Source organism: Corylus avellana, chromosome ca7, assembly GCF_901000735.1.
Source record: "Corylus avellana chromosome ca7, CavTom2PMs-1.0".
Taxonomy (NCBI): domain Eukaryota; kingdom Viridiplantae; phylum Streptophyta; class Magnoliopsida; order Fagales; family Betulaceae; genus Corylus; species Corylus avellana.
This window is the reverse complement of record NC_081547.1, coordinates 11,901,998-11,915,580: the sequence shown is the minus strand read 5'-3', so window position 1 is coordinate 11,915,580 and position 13,583 is coordinate 11,901,998. Positions and strand designations below refer to the sequence as shown.

Here is a 13,583-nt window from a genome sequence, read left to right as displayed (position 1 = left end):
GGTTCACTCTGTTTGGCTTAAATTCCTGAGTGAGATCCTTGACTCTTTTTTTTAACTATGAATACATCTCAGTCCCTTGTCATTGACTCTTTTGGTTTTGATGATCTTGATGACTTGTACAAGATCCTCTCTAATGAGTATAGTCAACTGTCCTACAGATACAAAAAGATTTGTAAGAATTTTAAAACTGTAGAACAGGAAAAAGAATCTTTGGTGAATGAATTGTCTAAATCACATGCCTTGATTATTTCTTTAAATTCTGGTATGTCTGTGCTTGTTAAAAAGAATATATCACTTGAGAATGATTTGAAAGAACTCTCACAAAAATTCTCTAGTGATAATCTGAAAAGTTTTTTTCTATGTTAATAATAAGCATAGTATGATTGTTGATAATTGTGTTTGCTCTACTTCGCATGCTTCTAAATTTGAAAGAAATACCTTGTTTGTTTAGCCTGTGAATGTTAAAGAAGTTAAGGCTAATACAGTCTATTTGAATAAGGGCAAAAACTCTTGTTTGAATAATTGTGTGAAGCTCAAATTGAAGACTTCTTCTAAGAAACAAACTCAAGCTAAGTTTGTTCCGACATGCCACCATTGTGGGATTATTGGTCACATCAGACCAAACTGTTTTCAGTTTAAATCCCAAAGACTTTGGAACAACTCGGCCTCTCCTAAGAAAGAAAAATATGATATAGAGTCGGGTTTGCCTAGATCAAAGTCTAAATATATCCTTCCTCATAAATGACAACATTCTCAAAGGTTTGTTCCTACCTGTCATCATTGTGGCAAAGTTGGTCATATTCAACCAAATTGTTTTAAATTGAGACCCTATGTACGTCATAAATCTGGTCCTAAGATTGCTCAAGAATGGGTTAGGAAGGGTTATAACATTCACCCATTGAGGGAGAGTGGTAGTGATCTCACCCAGAGTTAGGTGAGTCATTAACAAGCCTAGGATTGAGTGTTTTACCTTTTTTTGAATATCATAGAGCATGTTATTTTTCTTTGCTTTGCATTTTTTTTTTTTTTTTTGCTTTCTTGTTTATGCATTGCATTGATTTTGTTGTTACACTTTTTGTATGAAGAGTGTAAACATAGTTGTTTTGAGATTCTTGTTATGAGGCATCTTCATAAAGGATTTTTCAAGAAATTCATATGTTATGATCTTTGAAAGGCTTATAGATGAGATGTTGTGTGCGGACCACCAAGATTTTTGTCTACTTGCTAATCAAGTGTTCATGAATGTGTAATGTCTTGTGAAGACATAGAAATAGTTATTAAACCAAATCATTATTTGTAGTGAGACCTATAAGATGTGATGAAAGTTTTAATGCTAAAGGACATTCATGTATTGCCTGTTGTAATCTCAACTCAAGCATGTTGTTTTTTTTTTTTTTTTTTGCATTACATTTTTGTTTGTTTTGCATTTGTTTTCATTTGTGTGCATTTCTTTTGTGAAAATTTTCAAAAAGACAAAAATATGTTACTTTGATTGTTTTCTTTTCTTTCTTTTGTTTTATGCACCTAGATAGTCCATTAATTTCTCATGTTTCTTTCATGGATTTAATTCCTTGTGTCTTGGAATGTTCTTAATATGCATGAGATGAAAATTTGTGTCAATGGACTTGTTTTTGTGGTTACCTAAAGCCTGAACTTATGTGGTACATTTTGCCTATGCTTTATCTTTTGTGCACATTTAAGCTTAAATTGAGGCTTTGTTTCACTTTATTTATAAGGTCTGTTAGGTGACCATATGAGGTTTTTGACTAGTCATATTTTTCAAATTGACCATATGCTAGTTGAACCTAGGGCTTAAAAATTCCTGCTTTCTCTTTTATGATAAGCACCAAAAGTTTAAGGACACTTTCTCAAAGAGAAAAATAAACAAAATAGTGAAACAAATAAAATCAAAAGATCATATTCCAAAAGGAATTTATTTCACTGTGTCAAACTTGTGCAAAATGTTTTACAAAGAGAAATGTATAGGATGAGAGTGGCTAGGCCCTAGTATGATAAGGTTTGACTTTTGATTTGATATACTTGTCAAAACCTCATGATGATGAAACTTTCTCCTCATTTTGTAAGTTGAAAAATTTTCTCTTTGGATGGCTTACACACACACGCCACACAAGCATGGGTTGAATGAAACATTTGTCTTTGCTTGGGTTAAGCAATATGAGTTTCTTGCCACCTCTAGTCTCATGTATATTTTGCATATTTTGAGCATGTTTGGGATATTCATTGTGCAATACATGAGTGATTGATGTGTATATCATGTGTGTTCATTTGACTTTTGAGGGGGAGAAACATATTTTGCTTTTCCAGTTTCTTGTTGATAATTGAGTCATACATTGAGGGGGAGTTCTGCTGATGTTTCTTTATGATCTTGCATTCTACGTCATTTTTTTTATCACAAGTTTTATTTATGTATTCTTGTTCCACATATGCCTTGATGTATTTTGTGAAGTGTTTCAGGAAACATGAAGACCTTTTGTCATTCTGTGACAAAAATGGGGAATAAATATGGAGAAATGATGGTTGGCTCGGCATTTTGGTTTTGTCACCAAATTGCCAAAGGAGAGTTTGTTAGTTCTTATCTTGGCTTAATTCAGTTCCAAAATGTAGAGGCTACTGTTTACGAGCTCAAACACTGATTTAGAATGCTCAGAATCCAATCTCCACCGTTCATAATATAGATTCATGTGTTATGAATGTCCCTGCAAAATTTTAGCTCAGTCGGACCACAAACGCCCATTGATCGGAGTTGTTGATCAAGGTTGGACAACATTTCCAGAATGCTATTGGACAGGCTTTCCCCGTGTCCAGACCGCATTTCCAAAAACCCTATTTTTGCTTCGCAAGGCCATGTCCAGACAGCCCATTAACCTGTCCGGACACCCCCTACCTATTATGCCCAAAAACGTGTTTTTAGTGGGCCCAGGTCTAGGGTTTGATGTATTGATATATACATCATTATAGAAGAGAGAGACATTAATTTTTGCCACCAGAGAGTTCGTCGGAGGCTGTGCTAAGAGAGATCATATGTGGTGAGCGTTAAATTGAATCTCTTAGAGTTTTAGTTATTCCTTTGATAAATCTATAGTTGAGAAGTATATCAGAAGGGTCTGGTAAAGGAGAATCACGTTGAAGAAGATTGTGAGCAAGGAGACGAGTTGTAAGCTTGTCAATCTTACAAAGCCAAGGTCTTGCAAAGGGTTGTAAGTGTTCCTAGTGTTTGTAATCTCTGGATAATCTTTTGATAATGATTTCCTGGGTTTGGTTGCCCCGGAGAGGTTTTACTTTTAGATCGGTTTCTAAAAGGTTTCATCTTTATAACCAAAATATCTGTGTCTGTCTCTTTATTGCTTTATATATTTTGGGTGATTGAATTATTTATTGTTTCATAGTATTAATTCTGCATAAATTGTGATAAACAAGTTTTTTAGAGTCGGCATAGTGTTTTTCAATCTGAAAATCATAATAATAAGACAAGGACAATAAATAAAGAAATTTTCAGAAAACAATAATTGAATAGAAGGCAAAACAATAAAGTTACCTACCATCAACTTGCAACATTTTAGTACCATCTTTCATGTTTTCAAGAACATCTACATAAACATATGTAGCTTCATTACAGACTTACAAATTAAAAGACGAGAAAAAAAATGAAAAGATGAAAATTAATGCATGTAATGATTCTTAACTTTTGGAAGCAAAGAAGAGTCTAGGTGTACCTCATCCAAAAAAAGAGTTGTCTAGAAGCTCCGCAAAAGCTGTGCAATTAAGAACCATAGTCAATAATATTTTCTTTTATAAATAACACAGTTATTTTGGAGGGAAAAAAGAACAAAAACCAAAAAAAAAAAAAGAGAGAAAAACATATCGACTACCTACCTCCCAGAGCCCATTTATGGCTGGTCGCATTTGAATGTAGAAATTTAGGATGGACCCTGACATGATCTATGCCTACTGCAACAAAAATTGAAATATGTTTAGAATTAACAGGTACGATTTTCTTGCTTGGAAATTGTTATACAAACATTTGATTTCCACTAATAAATCAAGTTTTTGTTTTTGTTAGATAATGTCAATGACTGCCCAAACAGGTGAACTAAACATAAATTACAAGAAACTCCTAACCATAATAATTAGAAAAACAATTTGACATGTAGAATTTATGAAAATTGATAATGAAGAATGCCAAGACCTAATTTTTTGATAAAGAAACAAAAGAAACACAAATTTAAATTGAAAATTAATCACAATGCAAGAGATTTGATTTGTTGTTATAAGATCTAATGCCCCAAAAATGCATATATTGTCAGTAACTGGCTCCTCATTAATTCCAGTACCCGCTCATATTCATTCGGTAAGACAATCCACTTACAAAGAATGCTAAAAGAAAAACAGTCAAACAGTTCCAAGTATCATCTTGTTCTTTTTTCTTTCTTTTTTTTGTTAGTACTTCCACGTGCAGTAGCAACATGATTCTCGTTAAACAAAAAAAAAAGAAGGAAGAAGCATTAAACGTCAGTCCTACCACAGACATGTAAACAGTGAGAACGAAAAGAAAACAAAGGAAGAAAGAAAAAACAACAAGAAATAATAAGAAGAGAAAAATAAGCACCTATCAGATCTCAACACCCTGTCTAGCAAAATGCATGTTCCGAATTTAAGAGCTTGCAACACTTTTGCAATTGAAGATTAATGTTGAGAGAGAGAGAGATAATTGGATAAGTAATATTTAGGATAGGTCAAGGTCAGCCGCTAGTTGCAATTGAAGGCCATTTATTGCATGGTTTAGATAAAATAATAATAATAATAATAATAATAATAATAAAGGCAAATTGTGTTTACAAAAAGCATAAGAAATCAAAGTAATTTGGCCTTCTCATTTGCCAATTTTTTAACCGAAAGGCTGTCACAGCATTCTACTTCGCACAAGTTCAAGTATAACTGTAACATCCCCAGCCCGTTAAGGCTGAGTTTGCCACTTTCCTTCTTTTACACCAAAAACTTTTGCAAAGATCTATAAGGTCTATCAGAGTAGTTGATTTTAAAGAATACGATCAATGTATAAAATATTCTTCAAGAGAATTTTATTACAAGTGAAATTAGGAAACATTAAACTTTAGTGCGGAACATCATATTATTACAATAACTAATATGAAAAGACTTTGAAAATTAATAATTATTCTCGCCCCCATTCTGGCCTCCTATTCCAGCATCTTTTCTACTTGAAAACAAGAAATAAAACTGAATTAGCCCAAAAGGGGCCCAGCAAGTAAAATCCACAACCATAAATAGTTTCACTTCTTGTTCTCAGTTTTGAAAATCGTTTCATAAATAAATATACATACAGCCATAATAATACATATATGTACGGTTGCATCTCCCGTAGCATATACGTACTATTACATCTAGTAATAGATCATCGTCATAAATCATCGTTATAAATCATCATCATAATGCATCATTATAAATCATCATTGTAAATCATCATAGTATATCATCATTGTAAATCATATTATCATTTTCTCATATTAGGGCCCATGTACACTATTACCCCTGTGTACGAGGGTTGTGGGTCCTTGTGACCATGGCACTGAACTGTAGCCTCAACCATGCCCGGCCGTCAATTAACTCTTTTCTTGGTGCACTCAACGGTCATGTTGATGGAATACCACCTTCTGGCATAGCCTCCTTCAGTGGTTTTGCCTTCATCCGAGTATCGGTACCGAACTCTCATCTTTACTTATCTTGGGGCCAAAAATACTCTCCTCCATACATGTGCCCTCATTTCATAAACATTTAACTCATTTCTTGTATTTTTCTTTGTACTTCTTTTTATGCATCTTAGGGCAACATGTAGGAGGGTTTACCATCATTCTTCTTTCTTATAATCATCCTTATTTCTCAACTTTCTTTCTTAAAAAATGGAAACTTTTCCAAATATAAACTTGTTGTACTTAGAAAGCATTTAAATAAATAGAAACTTTCTAAATAATTCTTTTAAAAATCCTTCATGCATGCAATATATCTCCATGACAGGTAATTAAAATAAGTATTTACAGTTTGATACAAGAATGTATAAATAGCATGACATGAAGTAATTTTACAAGGGGTAGTGGATTTACTTACTTCTAGACTGAAGCTAAAAAGTGGTATGAATGATCTAGTTGCTCCAATCTGACTAACACCACTAGTATATCTTTGAAACTAATTTCTCAAGTCCGTTCTCTCTCGTATTCTTTCTTTCTTGCAACGCTTTGTCTCGCCCTTTCTTTCTCTGTTTCGTGTAAACACTTTCAGAAAGAAGAAAGACCGAGTAGAAAACGGAAGAAGGAAGAATATGTGAAAGAAAGGATATAAGTGGTGAAAATTGTGAAGGGGAAGAGCTCTATTTATAGGAAAAAAAACCAAATACTATTCCGCCTTTCATTTACAATTCTACCCTTCAATTACTATTTCACCTACCAAATACTATTATACCTACCATTTACTATTTTACCTACTATTTACTATTCTACCTACCCTATACTATTCTACCTACCAATCTCCAATTACCATTCATACAATATCATAAATTCCTCAAAAATTAACATCGTTACCTAATATGAATATTAATATAATCATAGCATCAAATCAATATCTCTAAAATAAGACTTTCAAAATCTGAGGTGCTACAATAACATAGCACCAAGCAGCAGGCCAACCAAGGTTTAAAAAATAATAGCATGTTGGGCAAAAAAGACAAACTGAGTTCACAAAAAACATAAGAAATCAAAGTATATTGGCCTCTCACATGATCAATCCCTTCCCATCGGTCAAATTAAAAGAAAAAAAAAAAAAATCAACCAAAAGGCTCTCACAACATAAAAAAATGAGCAAAACCTGGAAAAAGATTGAACAAAACCCAAAAAAGAAAAAGACAACAGGAAAGAGAACCCAACACAGTTCTACCATATTAATGCCTAAAATAGAGAACTAATCCAAGAAGCAGGATAGAGCACTCAATTACCTATGAGTATGAACATCGGGCATTGAGGAAGTAGGTGCAGAGATTTTTCAGGGGTATTGTGGTCACTGGACGTTGCTTTACTTAACTTGTGTTGGTTATGTTTTTTCCAGTGGGATTTGCTTCAAAATTTCGCAAACATGAGAAAGAACAAAAATTTCAATTTGTACCCAAGTTAAGACAATGTTTGGGTAGTTTAACAATTAAATCAGTGCAACTTAGGAACACGCTGTCCATTTTGACATTCAGAGAAAACAGAACATAACATAAGGAAAAAAACAAATATTAGAGTCTGCATGTCATTGGAGTTAAAAAGCATAACAAAGGAGAGAAAACAGAATCGAAACACATTTGCACACAAATATGACTATCACCCCAAAAGAAAAAGAAGGAAAAAAAATTAATACAATCATGTAGATAACCTAACATTTAATGTTAAAGAAACGGAAAACAGAAATGGAGAAAAAATGTTGGGGCTTACCATGGGTGACTGCAGAAGAGCAGAGAAGAGCTGAATAGATAATGAGAATACAGGAATTGAACACTCTCTGTCTAGCCCTCCTCTTTCCCGCCCTTTCTCCTCTCAAAACAAAATGGATTTAGGTAGATTTTTTTTCTGACTCATGTACTCCGACCGAAGAGGATGGACAAACAAACATCAATATATTTTAGAGCAAAGAATTACAATGGAAGAGAAAAATATACTTTACAGTGGAGAGAGTTTGTGATAAACAGCTGCCTCTCTCTTCAGCAATAGCAAAATGATGGGAATTTATTTTTGGTTTTTATTTGAGTGTCACTTATATCTTTCGCGACCAAAGACACCAGATTTTTAGCCGAAAATCCAGGAGGTTGTTGATAGAGTTGGTAGATCGTATATTAGCATCTCTCTAAAGAGTTGGTAATTTCTGAAGAAAAAAAAAAATTGAAGATTTTGTTTTTGACTCGTTTCACCTCCATTCCTTCTCTGAATACAAAAATAGGTTTAGGTAGATTTGTACACTTCTCTGTAGCAACTGATGAAAAAAAAAAAAATTTGCTTTTCTTTCTTGCCCATTCCTTCTTAATCACCCATGAAGTCCTTCTGAATCTCGCCCATTCCTTCTAAAGCCTCCTTCATAAAAGACCAAAAAATCTCTCTCAAAAAGTTTGACTCTTTACCTACTTAGAGGACAAAATGGTAATTTAAACATAAAAGACAAAAATATCCGGACAACTTTTTAAATTCATTAGATTCAAGAAGAACAAATTAGTAGTTTTGCAATCTAAAAAAATGTCAAAAGACAAAAATAACCTTATCTAACTAAATCATGATGAACAAAGAGTAAGAATAAAATAATAAATTTAAAGTGTAAAAGAAAAGTTATTGTTTAGAAGCCATTCCCACCTTTTATATATATCTTTAAGTAAAGATATACTCTAGCCTATTTTCTTTTTATTTGGAACAACCCTTTCTCGGGATTGATGCCCTGCAAAATCTTATTTGTTGATTTTTTTTTTTTTTTTTTTCCTTTTGAATTGGGGTTGTATACGCGATTCCAACACTCGTAGCCCAAGTTACGTCTAAATTACTAACATGTGCACGATATAACTTGATCGACTAAGTATGGAAGGGCTTGGCAGAGATAACACAAAATGGATTGAAAAATGAGATGGAAAATGCAAGGTTAATGTGATCCCCCAAATTTTCAAGATTTATTATCCAAAAAAAAAACCATTCTACTTAAGCCTAAGAAAACCTTTTTATAATCCTCAAAGGAGTGTCTTAACCCTTAAACAAGCCCTCACTTGAAATTAGCCCTAAAACTCTAGCCTTAGCTATCTGGCCAAACATTCAGTAGGGGACCACACGGAGCGTTCAACCATGTCCTTAGTGTGAACATTAGGGAGGGGACCACAGCGAACATTCGTTGATCAAAGTTTGAACCAATGTTTATTGACAAAACATTCCACCTGCAACCCTAGAACTACTGTATAATAGTACACTGAACGTTCCCCCCTAGTATCGAATGTTAGGTGACAGTCTTAAAAGCATTTTTTAACTCATTTTCCACCTTTCCAGAGAAGAGCATGCCTCCCCACCCCTATAAATACCACGCCCTTGTCCCTCAACCCTCCCTTACACTAGAAACCCTATCCCTAAATTGAGAAGAGAATTTCATGAGTTTTGGGGGATTTTGCTACCTTCAAGATAATTCTTGAACCTTCACCAAGCTTTTATGTTATCTAGTTATTATCTTTGTTTTCTTCAAGTTTTAAAGATGCCATGACTTGTGTGCCATTTTCCCCCTTAAAAGAAAGAAGTGATTTTCAAATGTTTTGAAAATGCTCATTGATTTCCTTGGTTTTCTTGTATATCGGGCTTTACTATGTTTGTATGAACTTGTTTAGGGTTTGGGTTATAGTTTGTAACATGGTGATCTAAGGGTAGAAGCCCTAACTTTGCATTTTTTACTCTGGCCGAACATTCTCTACCTATTTTGGTCGAACGTTCTCCTCGAGACAGAACGTTCGCTCATTGGACAGAACGTTCGACCAGAGCCCAATTTAGAAATAGGATTTTGTGACATTTTAGCTACATGTATTTGATTAGAACCTGTCATGTCTTTAGTAATCTCCCTAGTACTGCATATAATGATCGCCATGTTTTGTCATAGCAGGGATTCAGAATGTCGGACGACTCGAGCCAGAGAGTCAGGGTTGGATTTTTAGGGCTAATTTCCAATGGGGGCTTGATTAAAGGATGAGACACTTCTTTGAGGGTTGTAAAAATGTTTTCTAAGCTCAAGTGAACGGTTGCTTTTTGGATGTATCATTCTTTGGTAATTTTGGGGCATCACAAGTTATTTGCTTTTGAATCAAAAGACCGCATCATACATTTTCACTTTCAATTAGTAACTATGAAGAAGAACGGTCTCTCTATTTTTGATTATTTTTAGAAGGCCCAAAAATTTTGGCTGCCATCGACGAACCTTCGAAAGAATTGAAGCTCGTTTTACATATTCTTGCAAGTCTTTCTACAGAATACGACTTCCTTGTAAATAAAAGCATAATGTAACCCTTAAAGCTTTATTTTCTGAATGTAGAATTTTTTGTTCTTATTTTATTTTATTCCTCTATTGTTTTATATTTCCATTAGCGTTATTAATTTCTTCAGAGACTTCTGCAGGCGGGTGGTCCTCGACAACATTGGTTGTCCCATCTATACGGTACCCTTGTCATTATCACCCTACTTATCCTTAGTTTCGTGGTTCTACTTCCTTACCCGGGTACTCGTTTTCTAATTCTTGACCTCAAACTCGTTTTCTAAGGGAATATGGAAACAAAACTGTGTTTGGTTTACAAGTTGACAAGTTGGGTTTACAATATGGAATATGACAAGTTGACAACAACTATTTACAAGATTATCATGACAAGTTCACGCATGTGTTGGGTTTCTGCTTTGAAAATTCTGAGTGGTCCTTGATGTTGCAATTTGAAGACCCTCGTATACCATGCCAAAACTCCAAACATCAAGCAAGTTTGTTTTATTGAAATTCTCAGATATTTGCATAAGTTGTTGCTATCGAAGTCTTCAATGTTGCGCCAAATGAAGTAGATTAGCTTGATTTGCTTCTTTACAATCTGTGTGATCAACATATTGCAGTGAGTATTATTGGCACCACTGTAGTCGATCTCTATCACTGTACATGTGGCATGGAAGGATTTGAAGCAGATAAATAATGTAAACCGATAATCAACAGAGAAAGATTTCATCTTAATCAGTCATGAATCTACGTTATCCATGGCTAAATTCAAGATAAAAGATGTGCAATAGTCATTGTGGCATAATGTTTCATACCCTCTTTGTAGTAAATTATTATTAGATATTTCTAACACAGGGTAACAGTTTTAGAACTAGGTGTCACCGCTGTTTGGCACTCAATAGTGGCGAAATTGTGTCGACGTTGATTCCCAATTTGCCGCTAATGAGGGGTTAACAGCGGCGACCCCTGAGAGTCGCCGCTGATGAGTCACCACCACTATTTAGGTTGCTGTTAAATACCAATTTTTTTTTGGTATTTAGCATCCACTATTAGCGGTGACCCGAAAGTCGCCACTAATGACCCCTCATTAGCGGCAACTTTTGGGTCGTCGCTAATTGTTTGGTCGCTAAAGATCCTTTAGTGTTTATTTGTTTTCATACTTGGTCATTATGTAAATTAAGGGTCGACAGAGACGGTAGGAAACATATTCTTTACAAGTTCCTTTTCCTTGGGAGAAAAGTAAGCTTCAAATTTTATTTTTTTATTTTATTTTTAAGATTTTGTAGCTCTTCTCTTTAAATGTACTTATTAATGAAGTTATCGAAATACAAATGAGGCATATTTTGAAAATTATGTACTAGTCTTTTCTTTCCATAGCCTGCTAGTTTCCCTTATTTGAAATCTTTAATGATACATTGTTTTTCATACAAAATATTGCAAGCCAATAACCATGGGTAAATGTATTCTTAATACTTTAATGCATCTTCTCAAGTACATAGTTCAGAACAAACTCTTGAGTTTCAAAAGAAGACATATATAGAAGGGAAAGTGCAGTAGACAAAATGAAATTGACTGTGAGTTAATTAATCTCCCTCTCACTTATGTTCAATAAGTGCTTTTAGATTGTAAGGCCATGTGACATCAAGATTTCCATTCCATAATAGCTTGGCTAGTTGCTCGTTAGTCTTTTCAGATGGATGAATAGAGTCAAAAAACAGATATTCACTGGCATTCCCACATAATTCATACTCTTTGACTGATCTCTTCCCTCCACAACTTGGAATTCCTCTGTATGGACCAGTTCCACAACATGCCATCTTCCCTTCTTTGAAACCTTCATATATAGAAAAGGCAAATTACAAATGCTTTTAGTCTATGATTAAAAAAACTATATTCTGAAAATGAAAATGGCTATGACATATATATACCATATTTTAAAGGGTTATTCATTCTTTCGGTGATAGAATTGTAGAGATTGGTATATGAATATTTGAATCCTTTCAGCTGGCTCGTGAGGATTTGTAAGGCATGAGAGAGTGTTTTATTATGCCGTTTAACCAGTGCTGTAATTTGCTTACTGTTTCCTGGTGCTATTAATGCTTTCGTATATGGAAAAAAACCCAGCGGTGCCACGCTTAGAAACCCAAATTTTCTTCCTCCTTTCTTGTGTATTTCCTGACACATCAAATTAAGTATAATTACAAAACACTTTAGAAATAATCAAAATCAAGTTGGTTTTAAATTTTGGATTAATTCAACATTTACTATTTATTACTTTGATCACGGTTGTCAAGTTGCCAATCACCATATCTACATATTCTTGAGGAGAATAGGATCGAAGCACACTGGAGTTTGTAGTGAAAGGGGCTAAGTAATCGTTGCCTCCAATGTTAATTAAGTAAACAGCTCTCGACAACAATTTCTTGGCTTGTGTTTCACCTACTTTTCGTTTCAACATCGTCTCCACATTCTTGAAATATTTGAGTTGAGTGTTTAGGTCTATCACCTGATAAGAACGGATCGAGACAAAAAAAAAAAAAAAAGTAATCAATTAATGTTCTGCAATCAACTGCAAATACTTGATCAGACACACAAATCCTGGATGAGTTTCAACGAGAGCACCAGCTCCTGATGATGCGAAGTTAGCTCCATCAGTATATCGATGATAACCAGCAGGGTGTAGATATGGGGGAGTCAATGGCAACTTTGCATACTCAGCTGCAACAATATATAATGTTTCAAAAGTCAAATATTGTGCAACAAAGAAAGAAACCCGGCTGTAACTATATCTTACGTACCTATGAAATCTGGAATAAGACGGCCATCAGAAGGTCTCCCAGTGGGGTACTTAAAGAAAGTTTCCCCATAGGGCCAAACATTTGCCTGGAAATCAGTGGTGGTATTGATATAGTTATTGTTTCCAGCATCAAAAAGTGAATCCCCGAAAATGAACAAGGCAACATGATCCTCCGGCAGGCAGGTTTGAGCAAGGCATTTGGTTGGGATAATAAGACTCCCACACAAAACCAAGAAACATAAATGGAAGCTTAAACCCATCATGTTAAATCCTGTCGTGTACTTTTTGCTAATTTTTGTTGCGATTTTCATTTATAGGCTGTTTTGTGGTCCCTGGTGGGGAAAAATCAAATGTAAATTGCTTGAGATGAGTTGAACTTTCAGCACAGGTTGATTGCTTCGTTGGGCGTGTGAGCAATCACATACGTACGTTCAAGACTGAATAAATAAATGGTTAAATACTAAATACTCCTGGGGTTTCACAATTTTATATTTTTTCTCTTTAGAGTTTGATTTTTATCACAGGAGGTTTTTGTGGTTTTGATAATAAACTAAATTAGCCCTCCGTCAGTTGACTTAACGGAATTTCACGTGGACCAATCAGATATTGACACGTGGCACTTATTTAATTTTTTTTAATTAAAAAAAAATGTATTTTTTAAAAAACAAAAAACAAAAAATAAAAAAATAAAAAAGGAAAGGAAAAAAATTGGCCATTTGGGGGTGGCCTTAGCTCCAAGGGG

At 34.4% G+C, this 13,583-nt stretch overlaps 1 protein-coding gene and 1 long non-coding RNA gene across 3 annotated transcripts; both read right to left on the bottom strand.

The window, feature by feature from the left end:
• Positions 1 to 3,693: 3,693 nt before the first annotated feature.
• On the bottom strand, positions 3,694 to 7,346 carry LOC132186041 (uncharacterized). The gene is made up of 3 exons (XR_009440697.1): positions 7,022 to 7,346; positions 3,895 to 3,969; positions 3,694 to 3,773 (listed from the first exon to the last, which is right to left on the bottom strand). It is a non-coding gene; the product is annotated as an uncharacterized LOC132186041 (long non-coding RNA).
• Positions 7,347 to 11,499: 4,153 nt separating this feature from the next.
• Positions 11,500 to 13,110, bottom strand: LOC132187683 (GDSL esterase/lipase 1-like). 2 transcript variants are annotated; one of them, XM_059602074.1, is made up of 5 exons: positions 12,843 to 13,110; positions 12,638 to 12,762; positions 12,320 to 12,550; positions 11,973 to 12,219; positions 11,500 to 11,878 (listed from the first exon to the last, which is right to left on the bottom strand). In XM_059602074.1, exons 1-5 carry the CDS (start codon positions 13,102 to 13,104, stop codon positions 11,640 to 11,642), a joined length of 1,104 nt encoding a protein of 367 aa, XP_059458057.1. In that variant the 5' UTR covers positions 13,105 to 13,110; the 3' UTR covers positions 11,500 to 11,639. The 2 variants fall into 2 exon arrangements, with proteins under 2 accessions (XP_059458057.1, XP_059458058.1); XM_059602075.1 differs by having other exon boundaries at positions 12,123 to 12,219.
• Between the last annotated feature and the right edge of the window lie 473 nt (positions 13,111 to 13,583).

Coding starts and splice junctions, on each gene's coding strand:
- LOC132187683 (XM_059602074.1), bottom strand. CDS start 13,104: ATGATGGGTTTAAGCTTCCATTTATGTTTCTTGGTTTTGTGTGGGAGT. Junction 12,763..12,842: donor TCTTATTCCAGATTTCATAG/GTACGTAAGATA, acceptor ATATTGTTGCAG/CTGAGTATGCAAAGTTGCCA. Junction 11,879..11,972: donor GAATAACCCTTTAAAATATG/GTATATATATGT, acceptor CTATATATGAAG/GTTTCAAAGAAGGGAAGATG.